The sequence below is a fragment of the Panthera uncia genome, chromosome X (assembly GCF_023721935.1).
Source record: "Panthera uncia isolate 11264 chromosome X, Puncia_PCG_1.0, whole genome shotgun sequence".
Taxonomy (NCBI): domain Eukaryota; kingdom Metazoa; phylum Chordata; class Mammalia; order Carnivora; family Felidae; genus Panthera; species Panthera uncia.
In genome coordinates, this window is record NC_064817.1 from 87,466,042 (window position 1) to 87,486,136 (window position 20,095).

The following is a 20,095-nucleotide window of genomic DNA, read 5'->3' on the forward strand; positions in this document are numbered from 1 at the left end:
GAGCACGAGCGGGGGAGGGGAAGAGAGAGGGGGAGACACAGAATCCGAAGCAGGCTCCAGGCTCCGGGCTGCCAGCGTGGAGCCCGATGCGGGGCTTGAACCCACCAACCGCGAGATCATGACCTGAGCCAAAGTTGGATGTTTAACCGACTGAGCCACCCAGGCGCTCTTGTCATCATTGCTATTATATACTCATAGTAATAATGCTATTGTTATTTTACTCATGTCAGACTTCTCCCTCTGAACTAGACTTTAAGTTCCCCAAAGGCATCAACTGTGTCTTTACCTTGATATCATTTATAGCACCAAGCCCAGAAAATGTAGATTGTTCATTGATATAGGATTATTAGCAGGTTTTCCTGGGTTCCACATTACCCAAAGTGGGGGCACTATTAAAATGTCCTCTGTGGTTCCAAATATTTGCTTTCTTGTTAGTGAGATGTAGAAATCCCAGATCAGATTCCAGAGAATGGTCTGGCAACAGGGAAAAACACAAGCTGCGATGAGAGAAATCAATATCTAGATTGCCTGAGGGTCTCCCAAAGGAAAGAGACAGTTATTAAAATTTGAAATGGCTCCGCGCCGACGTCAAGAAATTTCTACAGGTTGAATCGAGCAGCTCCTTCACCAGGAAAGAGGCTGTCCTATCCCTTCGACTTACTATAGTTTCTGTAGTTTGGACTGTTCTACGGGACTGAAAGCTGCCAGGGTTTATGGTTTGTTCTGTTTTCTTAGGAAGCAGTTCTTGAGAGCTAAGGGAGGGATACAGGTATGTTAGACGAAGTGTGTGTGATTCCTATCCCAATGAAATCTTTAGCCACTGGAAGTGGTAGGACAAGGAGACTGGTGGTTCGGAGTTGTGCTTCCTGGCCTTGAGGTCTATGGGATAGGGTAGCAGTTCTGTGCATGAGTGTTGGGGTCAGACTTCCTCAGTTCAAATCCAGGCTCTCACCACTCTTTAGCATGTGATGGTATCAGTATCCTGGGGATGGTATAGTACTATAATATAGTGCATTATCCTCATTTTTCTCCCTGGTTGTTCTTTCTCAGTCTCCTTGGGCAATCTGTCTTCTCTTTCCAACCTCTACATATTGGAGTGCCTCACTTTTGGACCTCTTCTCTTTTGTACCCACACTCACCTCACCGAGTCCCATGGCTTTAAATACTGTGCACATGCTAGTGACTCCCACATCTCTCTCTCCAGCCTGGACCTCTCTGCTAGACCCGTAGACCACTGCCTACCAGACATCTCCACTCAAATGTCCAACGGGCATTTCCAAGTCCACATATCTAAAACCGAATTCTGGATCTCTGCCTTGCTCTTTTTTTTCAACGTTTTTTATTTATTTTTGGGACAGAGAGAGACAGAGCATGAACGGGGGAGGGGCAGAGAGAGAGGGAGACACAGAATCTGAAACAGGCTCCAGGCTCCGAGCCATCAGCCCAGAGCCCGACGCGGGGCTCGAACTCACAGACCGCGAGATCGTGACCTGGCTGAAGTCGGACGCTTAACCGACTGCGCCACCCAGGCGCCCCTTTTAAATTTTTTTTTTCAACGTTTTTTATTTATTTTTGTCTCTGCCTTGCTCTTATGCCTGCTCCTTTACTACTCTTCCCCAACTCAGTAAGGGAAAATGCCACCCTTCCAGGTACTCAGGCCCCAAATCTTGGTGTCATGCTGGACTCCTCCCTTCTGCTCATACCCCACCTCTGATCCATCAGAATTGGGTCTAGCTTTGAAATATACCTAGAATCTGACCGCTGCTCATCATATCCATCATGACCACCCTATTCAAAACCACCATCAGCTTTTCTTATGGTTAATGCAATCATCTCACAATTAGTCCCTCTGTCTTTGCTGCTGCCCCACTTCTGTCTTTTCTTAATCAACATATTCTTTTTTAAAAAAAAATTATTTAAGATAATTTTGAATGAGAGAGAGAGCGAGGGCAGAGGAGGGGCAGAGTAGAAGCCAAAGTCTTTACAAAGGTCTTTCGGGCGCTATGCGACCTGTTGTTTATCCTCATTACCTCTCTGACATCATCTCCTACTTCTCTCTGATGTGTGTCCTCCATTCCAGTCACAGAGGCCTTCCCAAGGCTGCAATCCGAGCGTCAGTGTGGCTGAGCTCTTATCTAGAGACCCTGGAGAAGAATCTGCTTCCACGTTCGTTTATGTTGTCGGAATTCATTTCCTTGTGGTTGCAGGACTGAGGTCCCCACGTCCTTGCAGGCAGTCAGCCGGGGGCTACACTCATTTCCTAGAGGCCACCTGCATTTCTTAACACGTGTCCTTCCATTGTCAAGCCAGCCACGGCACATGAAATCCTCCCTATGCTTCGAATCTCTGACATCTTCTTTTGCTACCAGCTGGTGAAAACTCTGCTTTTGAAGGACTTACATGATTAGATTAGGCCCATCTGGATAATCTCCCTGATTAGTAACCTTAATTACATCCATAAAAATTTCCCTTGCCACGTGGTGCAACATAATCACACACGTGCTATCTCATCATATTCGCTGTCCTGACGATTAGGGCGGGAAATCTTAGGGGAGCATCTTAGGATTGAGCCTGCCATGAGGATATTCATACTGTTTAAGAAACTGACCAATCAGAATGTATGCCAGCATGAGCACTGGAACAGAGGCATGGAAAATACCTGATGTTTCGGGCATCACCTTTTACTTGCTGGATTGTGAGGAGAGCTGGGGTGGGGGGGCATCCCAGAGGGAACAGCTGGAGTGGCAGCTTTTACCAACTGGTATGGAAATATTTTAATGTTTTAACAACTGGGTGCTGTATCAGCGCATAGGAGTCGGTTACCCGCCTGGTTAGTGGGTTACAAATCACGGCGTAGTGTGCAAATTGTCGTCGTCTTCTCTGTGCTTTGAAAGTCTGAGGTTGGTCCCGGGTGACTGCGGGTGGGCGGGAAGACCACCTGCCCCCTCCCCACCACTTGGCACTTCCGGGTGTGCAGTGGGCCCCCTCCAGCCTTGCTGACTGTCTTTGCAGCGCTGGCATTGTTTCTGATGAATGTTTCCATGGGCAAAGCTGTCTTTGGCAGTGGGAGAGTTCATCCATTATCTGCGCCTCCAGATGCTGCCTCCCCAAGGGAGACAATCGATTCTATGTATTTGGGCTCTCCCCAAGCCTTGGAGCAGATGTGGCTCAGTGAGGCAAGTCCTATTTACTTACTCTCAGCTTTGGAGTGAACACTCCTCAGTAGCCAGTGAAACCGAGGGTGCTTATTAACTTGCCGAATGAGGCCATACCACAACACATCATTATCAGCCTCATGTTTTGTGAGGACCAGTCTCTGGCAAAAGAGATGCCCCTTATGGGTGAGTTGGAGGTAGAAATGGGGCTTAGGGTGGATGAATTTTGTGGGACTGCCCTGTCCCTCCCACCTAATATTTTCATAAGGGTGAATTTCATTTAAATGGTATCAAGGGCAGCTTCGCATGGTGGAACTTGGAACATACACGCACAAGGAACGGCAGTAACCAGGTGGGTGTGTTGAAAGAAGTGTCACAGAGAGAAATAAGCAACTTGAGGGAGATAAAAGGATAAAGCGAGGAGAGTAAATCACTGTGCATCATAAACAACCATAATGTGAAATATGGCCAGCCTCACATAATGATGATGCTGGCTGGGACCACAGAGCACAGACCTGGAGTGATCCTGGCTTCCCCATATCTTGAAGCTGACTATTACTACAGTGTAGCCCCCTCTGGCATAGAAATATGAATTTCTAAAGAGCCATATATCTACTCCTCCGGCAGCTCTGCATCCTACACAGAGCATCGAGAAAGAGCTCGACCCTTCAAGGGATTGCTGTTAGCTGACATCACTGAGCCCTGTCTTAGAATGTACACTAAACATATTCCCAGTAAGGCATGTCAACAACTGAGTCTCTCCTTAGACCGAGTCAGCCTGTTGAAACTTTCGTAGTAGGAGAGACTTGTCTTCAGTGGCTTCCCTTCCTGTAACATTTCCTCCTGGTCTTTACCAATCAACCAGATCCAGATAGTTTTGGGAATCAGGTTGCCCAACATCAGGATCCCACTAGATCCAAATGATAAAGACACATTACCAGAGGATCCCGAAGTAGCAAGTAGGATTCAGAATGGTTGGCCTGACTCCATATGTGTGAGATGGTATAGACTCCATGCAGGTCACCTTCTAGCAAACCCTCACCCCTCTGCCCCCAGCCCTATCCCAAGCTAAGATATTTTCTTCAGGTACAACAGTAGGTGGCATTAAAACGCAACTTGCTACCGGCAGGTGGTGACAAGAAAGCCAGAGTTGATTATTTCCACCCTTCCTAGCAAAATGTCACTGAGCTCAGTGGGAGATACCAAAGCCCTGCATTAAGTGACGAGAAAATGTCTTCGTTTTCCACTGCCATTAGGAGCAATCAGCTACAAGATAACCAGGGAGAAAATTACAAATGCCTCAGCATGAATATTGCCATCGTTGGCAGGGGTAAGGGGATGCTAGGCATAGGAGCAGAAAGATATCCCCCTGAGATTTTATGCCTGTCCCCCTTATATAGACAGATTTGGAGTGAGTATAGATCGTTCCAGAGTTCTTGATCTGGCTGGGTTTGAATCATGGAGAGAGAAAAGTGTAAAATTGAAGTATATTTCATGTCAAAAGTAGCAGATGGGCAGAATTTCAGAGCTAAGGGACCTTGCAAGCTTAGCCTGTTCATCTAGACATGCAGACTCACGGGATGTCAGAGCTGGCAGGAATATTAAAGACCACTGGATCAGACATACGGATGGCCAACAGGTGCATGAAAGGTCCTCCGCATCACTAATCATCAGGCAAATGTAAGTCAAAACCACAAGCAGCCATCACATCACACCTGTTAGAATGGCTATTATTAAAAAGATAATAAGGTAACAAGTGTGGTGCAAATGTGCAGAAAAGGGAACCCTGGTGCATTGTGGTGCAGCCACAATGGGAAACAGCACGGGAGGGCTCTCGAAATAGTTAAAAATAGAAGTACCATATGCTCCAGCAATCCCACTTCTGGGTATATATCCAAAGAAGATGCAACCACTCTCTCAAAGAGAGATCTGTACTCCTGTGTTCACTGTGACATTGTTCACAATAGACAAGACATGGAAACAACCTGTCTGTGCATTGACAGACAAATGGATAAAGAAAATATGGTGTATACATAATTATGAATATTATATATGTAAAATAATATTATTATTCAGCCATGAGAAAGAAGGAATGGATGAAACTGGAGGGAGTTATGCTAAGACAGTAAGTCAGACAGAAAAAGACCAATATTGTCTGATCTCAGTTATATGTGGAATCTAGAAGAAGTCAAACTCATAGAGACAGTAGAATTGTGGTTGCCAGGGGTTGAGGGTTGGGGGAAATGAGGAATGTTTTTCAAAGGGTACAAATTTATAGGTAGAAGTTGCATAAGTTCTGGGGATGTAATGCACAGCATGGTGGCTATAGTTAACAATATTATATACTTGAAAGTTGCTTGCTGTCTTAAATGTTCTCACCAAAAGAAAAAGATAATTTATGTGAGGTGATGGATGTGTTAACTAACCTTATGATGACAAACATTTTGCAATATGTATGTGTATCAAATCATCACGTTGTACACCTTAAGCTTACACAATACTATATGCCAATTATATCTTAATAAAGGCCATCCACTTCAACCCTTTCACTTTTTGGATGAAGAAACTGACGCCCAAAAAGGGAAATAAGTTACACAAGGTCATACTTATAAACAACAGGACTAGGATTAGAGTCCCCGGTCTTCTAACTTTTAAAATATGTTTCCACCATACGCCCCCACCTAAGCACTTAAGATCTAAGCCATCCTGGTGGATACGTGTATATTCTGGTTTTTTAAACCACCCAGTGAAAGAAGTTCTTTCCAGTGAAAGAAATTCTAAAAACCCACCGAGGAGATTGTATCTCACTGTTATTTATGGTTAGGAAATTTTTCCAAATAGATAACTCAAAAGCCTCCTGCTTTTGACTCATAAACTCATTCCTCTTTGGTCTATCCCTAATCAAAATGGATCAGGATGGTCACTATTACCAGTAATATTTATGGAATATGGACAATATGTGTGTGCGTATGTATGTGTGTAAAATGTGTGTATATACGTACATATATTTATATGTGTACTTATATTTATATAACCGATAATTTAAGCTTCTTTTCTGTAGGCTAAAAGATTCCTCAGTAGCAGACCAAATCTGAGAAATAGCATGTATGAAGGAAGATAAGAGTCGGGCCTTTCCATTTGTCTTCTGTGCTACAGCAAAAACTTTCAGCAACAGATAGACCCATGGGCTTGATCTAGCATCTTAATATGACCTAAATATCCAAATCCACTGATACCCAACTACACCTCAGATAGCCAGAACTCCTCTGATAATACCATATTTCTAAATATGATAGGCAGATTATAAGAAAATAAGCTAAGTTTAGATATTTTCTATGACATCAAAAATCAGGTCAGGGCCTGGACTGATCCCATATCCTATACCTTCACCGTTTCTAGATTAGAGTAATATTGCTGATCCAAATGGTAACATGATGGTCAAAAAGGATTCAGTGATTGACTGTACTTAGGCCATGTCTCACGATGGAGAGCAATTACTCATATATCCTTGATCGAAAATTAGTCACTCTCTGAGAATGTTGTCTTTGGCAATGAAATGTTCAGTTTTGTGAAGGACATGCTTGCAGTGAAGAGGGAGCTAGGACCCTCCTGCCTAGAGAACCAATTAGCTCAATCAACCCTAAAAATTCGTGGGGCGACAAATGATAGCCAAAGTGTGCTCATAGCTCCCGAGCTCTCCTTTGTAAGGCAAGAAAATCGATTCAAAATTTTAAACACATTTTTTTAACAGGCTACCAGAAAGTCTTATTAACTAGAATATCCTCTTCTAAATTACTGACAGTCAATGGACTAAGAGTCCAAACTGAGTTGCTTTAGAAAGAAATACTTTAACAACTGAGAAGGCTAATGTAAAATACTTGATACAGACAGACTGCTTCATTGAGCTTCCAGTGGGCTCCATGCCAACGTGATACTCCTTGAAATCAAGCAATCACCCTTGTAAAGCAAACTACTCACGGCAATAAGCTGGTAAGAGTTGTTCATCATGGCAATCAGCATGTTCAGCAGCACCACCAGGGAGATGACGTTGTATGTCCCAAACATGGTAGCTCCCACAAACTCTGTGAACTCATGTCTGGCTTTCACGTTGGTAACATAGAGATTTAGAAGGCCAAATACAGACCAGAAGAGCGACTGAAGGGTTTCAAACAGCCTAAAAGAGGTCAAAGAGCAGGTTAGTTAATTCTCTAGGAAGAGCAAGAAAAAGAGACAGAAAACGGGATCTGCTTAATAAGGGACTTGCCAGACTTCTGTCCCATCAGGCAGACTGATGATCTCACTCCTTTTGGTCTCTTTCCCCACACAAACCAATCAGGTGGGTTTATTTGTCTGTTACCACTTCTATGTCTTACGCTTTCCTCTTGCACCTAGAATACCATTTCTCTTTTCTCAGTCTACACAGAGCCTATACTTTCCTAAGACTTATTGCAAGGGCTACTTCCTTTGCCAAACTTTCTCTTTCATCTTGGGACCACATGACTTATCACCTTTCTAATTACACAAAGACAGTAGATGAGTAGTTGAGAATATAGTGCTTGCGTTAAATTGTTCTAGGTTAAAAATCTCAGCTCTGTCATTTGCTAGCTGAGTGGATGTGAATCAGTTACCATTTCTAATACTTCTTTTGTGGTTCCGACAGGGCCCCACATGGTGCTAAGCTCAGTGGAGGAGCTCAAAGACCCCTGAATTAAGGCTTCATGTAGATTGTTTTAATTTTTTTAATGTTTGTTTATTTTTTGGAGAGAGAGACAGAGTGCGAGCCAGGGAGGGCAGAGAACGAGGGTAGACACAGAATCTGAAGCAGGCTCCAAGCTCTGAGCTGTGAGCACAGAGCCCAACACGGGGCTCGAACCCACCAACCGTGAGAAATCATGACCTGAGCTGAAGTCGGATGCTTAACCGATGGAGCCACCCAGGTGCCCCTGTGTAGATTGTTTTAAATGATATGTTACCTGACAATTACTGAGAATTTACTATATATAAACATGTTAAGCACTTTTCCATAACTGATCATTATAATCCTTGTGAAATCTTTATTGTTCCTGCTGAAGAAACCGAGATTCAGAGGTCACTCAAGTGCTGAGCCAGAATTCAAATCCAATTCCATCTCACCTCCCCAAACCACTGCAGCATTATTTTAGATGGCTTCACAAATTATCGTTTCCTCTTGTAGTATCCACCTCCAAATATCTAACTCTGCAATGATATGTTTTTGGTGTCTAGGGTTTCTCTGGCCTCATATTCAGAAATCTGTGAATGTAGCAATGAAAGGCAGCCAGCTCTGGGTGGCACAAATCAGCCATTTCTGAAGCACATGGTTGAGGTGCAGAACATAAGAAATGCTACTTTAAGATTAGGTGTCCTGTTTCAATCGCTCAAAATATGTTGTTTTTAGAGTGCAATGTATTTTGAAAGACTTAGGGATTTGTTCTTGGGTTCATCGGTGGGGGGGAATGTGGGAAATGTTTTAAGGATTCCTTCTATCTGGGACTGATCTTCCCCCAGATCTTTGCAGGACTGTCTCATCATCATTGGAGTCTCAGATCAAATGCCACTTCTTCAGAGGAGCTTTCATTGGTCACTCTACCAAAAGTAGCTCCATGAGTTTTTTTTTTTCTATCATACTGTCTCGTTTTATTTTCTCTGTAGCATTTCAAACTCCCTAAAATTATATGAAATATTTTTTTTGTTAAAATGTTTACTTTCTGTCCATCCCCACTAGAATGTCAGCTCTGTGAGGGCAGAGACGTACAGCTACAATGTACCTGGCATAGGACAAGCACTCACTAATACTTGGTGGATAAATGAATGAACACTTATTAACTATTACTATTACTCTTATCGAGGGATTAGAGTCTAGGAGTCTCTAGGCCCATTGACAATTGCACGGTCAGTAGGCTGCACAATGGGGTTAGTCATTCTGATGAAGGCTGTGCTCTGTCTGCACTGGCCTGACTCTCATGGAGCCTCCTTCATGGAGCCCATGCCTGGGAAACATGCACATGGTTCTTTTCAACCTGTTAAATGGCTCTTCTCTTATCATCACAGGTCACTTCCATGATTCTTCCAGTAGCACGCTGCTTGTGAGCTAGCCTAGAGGGAAGAAATTTGCTTTTTGTTTGAAGAAACAAAGGGCCAGTTGGTGAAGCATTTGAGAATCAAAAGTAAGCCGAGAGCTTGGAGTTCAGGGGCCAGGGCACAAGAACCAGAATATGGCAAGTTAGACTTCTCGCAGGATCTGAATTTCCAGGAGAGTCTAAAAGTCAGGGCCAGGCAATGCAGTTCATTATAGAGCCAGGCAGAGGGTCAAAGAAAGGAAAGATATGGGCTCAGGAGTCTGGTTGTACCAAGAGGGCACCACCTGGACATGGCAGGGTCCATTTGAAATTAGGGCAGGTGGGAGGCCAGCAATGGCCCAAGCAAGTAGCCAATAACAGAGGCTGAGGCAAGTATATCATTGATATGTTGGCAGGGTCTTAGGTCATTGGTTGTTTCCCCAGAATGGATGGCATTATACTCCTGTACCGCCATTAACAATTAAAATTGCAATGGTTAACGTTTGAGTGTAGAGCTTACTACTAGCTGTTCCAATGACTGATATAAAGGTTCCCTAAAAGTGGAAGTTCAAGCATTTAAGATCTTCCCGCAACTATGGTGATATTCTAGTCAGGGAGAGTCTATATGTACAATTGTACAAGAGAGGGAAAAAAAGGCAAAAAGGTCATTCCTCAGTTTTGGTACTTTATATTGAGAATGCCTTCCACACGGGGCACAAAATGTCACATTATGGCCTGGCCACTAGGAGAAGGTGGCTTGTTGAAGGGCATGCCCAGGTAAAATGGATGACTGACGTATGGGGTAGATAAGAGCATTCTAGTGATACATTTGTAGAAAGCCCTGTGGCTTCTAGACACAATTGAATCCACAGGGCAAGAGCCACTACCTGGGGGGGTGGGCATTATTTGGTGCCCAGGCCCATAATAAAATCATCACAGGGATGGGAAGACTTGTTGACTAAACCCTAGAATCCTAATACCAAAGGAACGTCTTTTTGATTTTAAAGGATATGATTTTAAAGAAGATAATCCATTTAAATAAAAATTCTAAATAAAGCAAAGAGTAAACAGACATATGGAATTTGTTAGTTCAAGGAGGGGCACAAATTGAGGATACAAAGATTCAAGGAGAGTTGATATTAAATGTATGGAAGACAAATCCATCCCAGCTGGTTAAGGGGGAACTTGAGCATGTTGAGACCATCCACAAATAGATCACAAAGCTAAGAGGGGCACAGTAGAATAGAGATGGGAACTGCAGTCTTCCGGGCACTTTCTGAAAGTCTCATTTTTGAGACGGGGAGTTCATCTTTCAAAAGGTACAAGGACGACGGAGAGGGTTTACCCCTCTGGACTTAATTCATACCAGTGAAGGACTGGAGTTTCTTCTGCAGTTTCCTAGACTCGCAACTTCTTAGTCCATCATGGGTTTAACACGCTTCTAACTCTGGATGGCACGTTCCTGCCATGCTCCCAACTTCTAGCCTCCACTTTCATCCTGTCTTCTTCTCTACCCAAGTCTTGTTTGTCCTGCCCTGACTCCTTCCCCACAAGGTTGGGTTAGATGCCCCTCTTTTGTTCTTCCATAGCACCTTAGCCTGATTCTACAAAGACATATATCACATTATAGACCCAGTAGAGGGGAGTGGTTAAGAGCAAACTTTAGACTCCTCCCCTTATTAACTATTTGACTTTGTCAAAGTTAAATAACCTCTTTTTTTTTAATTTTTAATGTTTATTTATTTCTGAGACAGAGAGAGACAGAGTGCGGGGGCCGGGGGGGAGGGCAGAGAGAGAGGGAGACTCAGGAACCCTTGAAATCATGACTTGAGCCGAAGTCGGGCACTCAAACAACTGAGCCACCCAGGCACCCCTTAAATCACCTCTTTAAACTTCGAGTTTCCTCACCTCTAGAATAGTTTATTGTCAGGATAAATACTAATTGCTAACATTTACTGTGCTCTCATTACGTGCCAGGCAATGTGCTAAGTGCTTTGCGGGTCTTGTGTTGTTTGATTCTCAAAATAACCCTGAGAAGTAGGTACTATTCTTTTATCTTTTTCAGATGGGAAACTAAGGCACAGAGTGGTCACACTGGTAGGAAGTGGCAAAGGTAGGATTTTGACCAGGCTCTTCTGACTCTGGAGCCCACATGCGTAACCACCATTCTCTATTACATAAGATGCTGCATGTAATGCACCCTGCACGGTGTTTGGCAGAAGCATTAAAAATGGCAGCTATTCGAATTATTTGCTCATGTTCTCCATTAGACTATGAGCTTCTTAAGGATAGAGGTGCCTTCTTAGTATCCTCATTGGCTGGCGCGTAGCAGTTGCTGAAAACACGTTTGTTGAATAAATCTGATAGAGATGACAGGAGAAGCGCACAACTAAGGAAAGTACAGATAATTGGTATCATCCTGTGATAAGAGTAGCAGGAAGGCTATGAACTTAAAATAGGGGGGAAAAGAGGACACAGTCAATAACAACCTTTAAAATCTGGCCAGAACATAAAGAAGAGCCTTTGATGGGGGCTGAGTTCATATCCATGCAAATAAGATGGGATAATAAGGGCTGAATGGTAGGTAGAGAAATCATCACTGATTAAGTAGTAATAGCCACAAATAAATGGAGTGGGTCTACAAGGAGGTCCCAAGTGACCTTCCGGGTCGTGGCTCTGTCTTATTGCTTTGCTTGTATTCATGATTATTGCCAACTTGACGCAACAAATTTTATGTAACTTTACAAAACCAGTCTTCTACTGTGCCCCTGGATACAAGCACAGACTACAGCTTGCATGCTGGATTGAAATCCTGACTGCCACTTACCATCTATATGACTGCAGGCAGCCTGTCTAACTGCTTTGCACCCTCATTTCTCTGTCTGTAGAACGGGCAATAATGATAGTGCCTACCTCATAGCATGGTTGTGAGAATTAAATGAGTTAATCCATGTAAAGCTCATTTTGTACTAGTGCGTCGACCTAGCGCTCAGTATATATTACATATTTTTATGACTATTGTTAGCCTTTACACTTCGTTCTTGTCTTTATAGATTGTCATTCATTTCCATACGTGGTTGTACATGGATGTAGTCATAGTGTGTAAAATTTTTGTGTTTTTAAAAACTACACATTTGGGGTACGGCACTTTTGGTGTATATCCAGAGTCTTTGCATGTATCGTTTTAATAGCTGCCCATATTCCACCCAGTGAATATCAAGCCTGTCTGACATTTTAATCCATGCTTTAGATAAGAAGAGATGGCAAGTTTCTAAGATCCTCAGATGACAGAAGACTGGGAAGGATAGCTAATAGATGGGATGACAGGATCAAGATTCAGAAAGGTTTCAACAGCGTGGAGCAATGGGCTGGAACTAACAAGATGAAATTTAATAGGGATCAATATAGAGCTTTGCTCTTAGGCCAAGTGCCCAAATTCAGGATGAGGGATGTAGGAGAAATGCCAAGGATTTTCTTTCTGACAGCAAGCTAAAAATGGACCAGCAGAGTGACACTGTGCTAAGTGCTTTGCATGTATTGTAATACTTGATTCTCAGATACTTCAGTATGGCCAGATACTTCAGCCATATGAGGGGGGAAGTGACAAAGTCAATCTTCTAGAATCGAGGATAGGGTAGGCATGTTGAACGTCGTTATATCTTAGGCCTCTGTGGTAGGTGCAAGGCTTACTAAAGTGGAGGGTCTGGTGGGTGAAAGAGACAACAAATGACTCACACACAACAGGTTATATTGTCACGGATATGTGCTTAGAATGCCATGGGGAACAAACACAGAAGGAGCCTGTAACTGAGAGTGGGGTTGGGATGGGTAAGAAGAGACATAAAAGAGCAGGTAATTTTTCAGCAGAGGCTTGAAAGATGGGTAAGAGTTTTCCAGGCTGGCCAGGTAGGGATGGGCATTCCAGGCAGGTGGAATGGTGTGGGACGTGCAAAGACCCATAGGGCCAAGACGTCCTCCTATAGTTGGGGAGAACAGGATGTTGACTCTGGGGAAGACGAGTGAGAGGCTGGAGAGTTGGGGTCCAGAGTACCAAGGCCCTGCGAGATGTGGTAAAGAGGTGGGTTTTACACTTGAGAAGATTCCACTACGGGGCAGGCACGAAGCTGGGTGGTGACAAGATGAGACTGGTATTTAGAAAAAAAACTTCTGTGAGACAGGTGTGAAATTGTTTGGAGGAAAAAGAAGACTGGAGGCAAGGAGACCAGTGCTGTGTGTGTATCTCTGTGTATATATTTGTATATATATAAAGGATGAATTCAAGAGATACTTAGGAAGTACAACAGATAGGGCTGAGTGAGAGCCTGGATGTGTCGTGTGAGGAAGATGTTAAGTCATAGATGATTCCTAGGATTCGGACTGGTGTCATTTAATAAGATGGGGGATTGAAGGGGAAATAGGTGTGGGGTGAGGATATGGAGATAATGGAATTCAGTTTGGGACATTTTGTGTTTTGCGAGGCCCGTAACACAGCCATGTGTGTGCAGAAGGCATCTGGAATTGAGGGCTGGAACCTCAGAAGGAGACATAGGACCTGCAAGTTAGCTCCTGCCACTTCTACCCTTTTTCTCTCACAAGTCCCATGCCCTCAGAATGATGATGCCTTCCCAATCACTACTCTCAACAGTAAATGAAGGCCAGGGGTTCCCAGGATGGAATACTAGGCTTTAACTGCCAATAGTCTTGTCATGTATTTATCAGCAAGAACAATGAGGTCCTCTTGAACCGTGTTCCCTGGGGAAAATATCTGTTCTTTTTCTTTTTAAGCCAAAGAATAGTAAAGGCATCTCTGGAGAATCAGAAGGAAAAGGATGACAGTAAGCTTATGGCATAATTTATGTCAGGTATATAAATGAGTTCGCTTTCTCTTTCTCTAAAAGTTGAGTTTTTCCCTACGCTGACCAAGTAGTATGTATTTTAGCAGGTATTATAAATGCCCGAGTTGAGGTATTTAAAAGAAAACAACGCTGAGTCAGACCCCTATGGAGGAAACAAATTGATACCTAGAGGAAAAGTGGAGGTAACATTACTGCTGATTTGGCCCTAGTATGACAATGCTTCTTCATACCTAATGCCCCAAGGTATAATTTTTGTGTATACCAGGTGCCCATTCTTGTCAATTGTCCCTGCTGGGCAAGCGATGGGAACAAAATGTCAGTTGGCAACCGGGGTGTTAATAATGACTACAAACTTGCAAGAAGGCATTTCATAAACTTCTTCAGCAGAGTTCACATTGAAAGGGTAATTGGCAGGGGACCTGGCCTCCTGGAAGGCACCTTGCATTCAGATGTTCAATCCTGTTAAACCCTTTGATGTGAACACATGCAGTCTCCTGGTGCTCAAGCTACTACAGAATTGCTCTTTATATTGAAAACAGGTTGATGCGAGTTCTGCCTCTAGAGTAATGCAGGAGAGGAAGCAGGTCCTAGTCAAGAGGCACTAGCAAGGTGACCAGTTGTCATTATACACTCCTGGTTGGCTTAACCAAAACAGCACCATCTTCTTGTCAACCCATTTTGGCCTCTTTTCCCTTTCACATGAGTCTGATTTCCCTATCCGAGATTTTTCCCCTTCTGAGGAGAGAGGCAGGAGGTGTAGCCTAATGGAGGGGGATTGGTGGGTGCTGCAAAAGGGGCATTGGAGTGAGCCAACATTTTTCAAACTCTGTTCATTGGTACATCGTCCTGGCCAATGCATTTGGGGAAATCTTTCCCTACATCGTGTATCCAAAATGAAATGTCTCTGCGAAGACCTGCAGTGAAGAAACCTTTGAAAGTTTGTCCTAGCATTTCCAAGCTCATTGGATCATATATCCTTTTCTATTATGTCTGGTCTGTTAACATCCCTGTGAACTATGGTGCTTTGTAACCGATTTTAGGAAATGCTGCTAGAAACAAATAATAGGGGTAATCTACATAGCATTGTTTTTTCCCCTCTCTATTGGTGCAAACTTGGGCGCAAAGAAACTCTTTTTTTTTTTTCCCCTGGCCTTTGTTATTGAGCACATTTCTAGAATGTCTGAGTTCACTGAACTGCCTTAGTTTATAGGGTTAAAGAGAAAAATGTATCATACTTTAATGACTAAAACCCTCTCATGACCTTGGAGTCATCACTGTGAACACCAGTGGTAATGAGTGGCACTTTCCAGAACTGGGGTTTGAGGTGGACAAGTTAGAGGACACTGAGTCTTGGGTAAGCCCAAGACCTCTCCTGGAACCTAACAAATTTCCTGTCACGTGCCTATTTTCTTCTCGTCTGTTTCTCCTAACAATGATCTGTCAGAAAAATAAAAGCCATTCTGGAGGCTTGAAGGTCCTAAAGAAATAGATGTTGAGTTTATAAATAAAAGGTATAGGAATTCCATGCGTCTGGAGGCAGTGGACATGGACAGGATCCTGAGCTGTCTCTTGCATCCCAAGTGGGAAAGGGAGACATTTCTGATCAGTGGGCCCTTTGGCCCACCTGAAACCTTAAATTAATCTCAGAAGGCGAATTGATTCGAACCTTGCCCTCAGCCTGTTGCCTTTCTAGCCTGCTCCTGTGAAAGGGGTGCAGTTGTCACTGGGAGGTGCACACAGGCTTTTACCATAAGCCCAGTCTATGCTTTTCTTGGGTTACGGCACAGAGCACTTGTCCCTGCCAGCATTTCAGCTTTTATTCCACACTGTGTGGACTCAGGCAATCTTGTTGGTTCTTATGAAGCATTCCCAATTAATATTGCTTGAAGGGTGGGTTTACTTGCCTTCTGTCTTACAATACTAGGTAGGAGAAACACTCCCCAGATATAATGTCCATTCCCACAATACAATCAGATAAAAGGGATGCAACCACTTTGCATAGAGCCTGTTCAAACATACCCATTCTACAAACTTTTACCTTAATTCCATCCACTCTTGTGTTCCTACCTCTAGTCTCTATTAGGATTTCATTGACAGGCTTTGGTTTCATAATACTAGGTAGTGGAAGTTTTCCCCAGCCAGACATAAGGTCCATTCCCATAAAAACATCTAGGTAAAGGAGACACAATGTTTTTACATAAAGCCTGCTCAAACATTCCATCTTTTATGATCCTATCAACCCTTACATTTTTTTTTTACTTCTTTTTAAGTAAGCTCTATGCCTCACGTAGGGCTTGAACTCATGACTCTGTGATCGAGAGTTATGAGCTCCACTGACTGAGCCAGCCAGCTGCCCTACCCTTACATATTTATATTGTCTCAATCCATTGCAGCCTGAGTCAAGGCTTCACCAATGGGTTTTGGTACCAGCATTAGGAGGATTTCTGTATTAATGGGGCCTGGAAACGTCTCTTTTCCACCCTCTGACCATTTTACCCACTCTTGAGCCAAGGGACCCTGGGCCTTTTGTCAATCTTTAGCTTGACTAATCTGCCCAAACACTTCCCCAAATGATTGGTGGTCAGGTTTCTCATTGTAATTTTTGCCCTCCGGCTTTTTAAAATTCTCCAAATTGGGATAAATAGAGTAGACTTATTTGGGGCCCTTTAATTTGGGGGGACCATCACAGAGTTCCTTTGGCCCTCCTGGCCTTTGATAGTGCTGTATTAAAATCTTTAACCCTATCAATGTCTGTCTTATTCATCTCATTTCTTAATAACCATCTAAGGGTTTCCATCCTGTGGGATGAGCCCTGGGACTCCTCTGTTTCCTCTTTCTTTTGTTCCTACCAATATTTGCTTTATTCACCTCATTCCTTAAAAACTGTTTAAAAGCTTCCACCTTTGTGGCCTCTTCCTATTCTCTTGTTAATTAACCTAATGTTTTTATTAAGACCCATGAGGGAAAGCTGAGACCGTAAATTGGCAAAGGCTTCCCAGACTGTGTTTTGGTTTTGCAGCAGTAAGGTTATATGTGGGGCCCATGTGAAAGAGACCCCTTAACCACAGCATTTACCATGACCCAGGTAATGGGCATATATATTCAGTAGGCAAATATCACAGTCATCTTAAGCTCAGTTCCACGTAGCTTGTGTATGAGGCATGTTAGTGGCTTCATCTGGGGTATTCCACTTGACATTCATAGGGGGAGTTGAGAAGTCCCCCTTCTCGGGGTAAACAGACCCTACAGTGACTTTTATCCAGTTAACCAGGCTGGTCGTTCCCTTTAGGAATAACCTCCTGTGTATCTGGATCACATATAGCCATCTGTGATTGTTCAGTCGTGAACTGTGGGTCCTATATCAACCCAAACATGCCCTTCCACTCACTCCACAGATTTGAAAACCAAAGACACAGCCCCTAAATTAGTTGCTCTCATAATCTATTTTAGCAAAGGTTCTTCAGGAAATTGATGATACTGATCTACGAAATGAAAAAAATTCTTTATAGTCTCTGGTTTCAATAGTTTCTTGATTTTGCCCTCCCCCACACTGACTACCTTTTTGGTGACCAGAGGTCTTATAGGGGCCTTCTGTTGTCCCTGTACAATTTTTACCTTCAGGGCTGGCTTTGAGGCTAGTGACCCAAACTCGGATTGACCTAAATCTGAGCTTGGTTTAGCATCAAGGCCCAACCCAGCACTTTTCTTTTACTTTCATTGTAGCTATTATGGATAATAACCGAGGGATTGTATGTTTAGCATAGTTCTTCTTATTTTGCATTCCCTTATATATCCAATGAGCTAACTCCTTCTTAAGAGTTGGGTTTATTACTGAAGCGGTTTAGAACAAGTCTCCCCAAAGTATGCCATTTTGGCATCTGAGCTATTTTGAGCGGAAGGCAATCAAGACCCGGAAGGCTCAAGAGAAACTTTTGCCCCTCTTTTAACTACCTAGAAGAATTTAAATTGGAATTTTACCAGAGATAAATTTTATCTGAGTGATCCTTCTGTATGGGAGGGCAAACAACTGCCAAACATCTACTCTTCTTACTGTCCTGTGAATCACCCTTTGAAACCCCAGGCCTCTATCCCATTCCTTAGCTCGGGATGCCATATATACTTCCTTTTTCCTTTCTGTCTTTGAACTTCTCATGTATGTGGGGTTTCTGTACATACGAAATTAAATTTGATTTTCTCCTATTAATCTGTCTCATGTCAATTTAATTTTAGACCAGCCAGAAGAACCTTTGGAGGGTAGAAAAAAAAACTTCATCTCGAACACTATCATTTCTAAATTCCATTGCTGACTTTTACCTTGAGTAACTGACCGCAGCACAGCTGAAGTTTCACACTGTGGGTGACTAGGTAGCTATCCAGGGATCAGAGGCTCATCATCTCCTGCCCTTTTATCTTTTCTTTTCTTTTTTTAAGTTTATTTATTTATTTTGAGAGACAGAGTGAATGGGGAAGGGGCAGAGAGAGAGAGGGAGAGAGAGAATCCCAAGCAAGCTCCACACTGTCAGTGCAGAGCTTGACACGGGGCTCAATCCCATGAACCATGAGATCATGACCTGAGCTGAAATCAAGAGTCAGACGCCTAACAGACTGAGCCACCCAGCACCCCTAGATTTATAGGGTCTTCTGTATAGGGTCTTCTGCAAATGGAAGCAAGCAATGGGCTTTTGACACTTTTCTCTTAAAACAAAAGCTTTCATCATGATTCATTGTTAAAAATCCCACAATATGGAGAAATTTAGAAAATAGTTAAGCAAAACTAAGTATGCAGAAATCCCCTGTGATCCCACAGTCACATTTTTAGATGTCTCTTTGTCTTTTCCTCTACATGCTCTCTCCCTAGCTGACATCACAAACCAATTTCATGACCCGTGACTTTTATCTTTTCTTTTCCCTAATAACGTGTTTCCATGATTCAGGGCTCTTTTAGCAAATCCCATTTCTCTTATGCCAACTAAGAGCTTCTGAACCCAATGTATGGGTGTGGGGAGAATTTCCCCGCACATCACAAATTCTCCAATCAACAGCTGGGTGTCCTATAATCCAACCCAATTCTGACACTACTGGGAGATAATCTCAAATTCTACGAATTAAGGTCTCAGTCCCACAAGACTGCCCCTTTATCCCCCACGTTAAATGTCAGTCGCAAGTTCGGGTTGTTACCTGTGCTTCTGACTGACCGGTTATAGACTAGGTACTCCCACAACCTTCTTTTTTGGGTTCAATTAATTTGCTAGAGTGGCTACAGAACTCAAACATTTCAATTACTAGATTATTGGCTTATTATAAAAGGATACAACCCAGGAGCAGGCGGATAGAAGAGCTGCATATAGAACAAAGTAGGGGGACAGGGTGCAGAGCTTCCATGTCCTCTCCAGGTGCACCATTGTCCCCGAATCTCCATGTGGTCACCAACCTGGCAGCTCTCCAAAACCTGTCCTTTTGGGTTTTGGGGGGAGGCTTCATTACCCAGCCATGATTGATTAAACTCATTGGCCACTGGTGACTGAACTCAATCTTCAGCTCTTCTCCTTTCCCCGGTGGTTGAGGGGTTGGACCCAATGTTTGAACCCTCTAGTTGCAAGGTTGATTCCCCTGGCAACCAGCTTCCATCCTTAGGTAGAGGTCAAAAGTCACTTCCTTAACATAAGAAAAGACACCCTTGTTCTCGCTCTCAGCCCTTAGGAAATTCCAAGGCTTTTGGGAGCTCTGTGCCAGAAATATGTATTTCTGATTTCTTATTATGAATATTTCTTATTCATATACAATCCCCAATATTTCTTATTTCTTATTATGAATCACCATATCCCAGGATGCATTAAGATATTTCTGATCTTTTCTTTTCCTTTGTTCTTGATTCAGAATAATTAAGTTAGCTTTGGTAATCATGTGTTCAGAGGAATAGCCTTGCTCTTTCATTTCCTTGGTTAGCGATGCTTTTTTGAATGAGGAATTATTTATCCCCTTCCCATCAATTCCTTTAAAAATATGA

General features: G+C 43.1%; 1 protein-coding gene across 1 annotated transcript in view; it reads right to left on the reverse strand.

Moving 5' to 3' along the window:
• Nucleotides 1-20,095, reverse strand: part of TRPC5 (transient receptor potential cation channel subfamily C member 5) — a 132,994-nt gene that overhangs the window by 24,745 nt on the left and 88,154 nt on the right. The window contains exon 6 of the mRNA XM_049644201.1: nucleotides 7,134-7,329. Coding sequence (XP_049500158.1) covers nucleotides 7,134-7,329 — 196 coding nt within the window. The remainder of the gene's footprint in view (nucleotides 1-7,133; nucleotides 7,330-20,095) is intronic.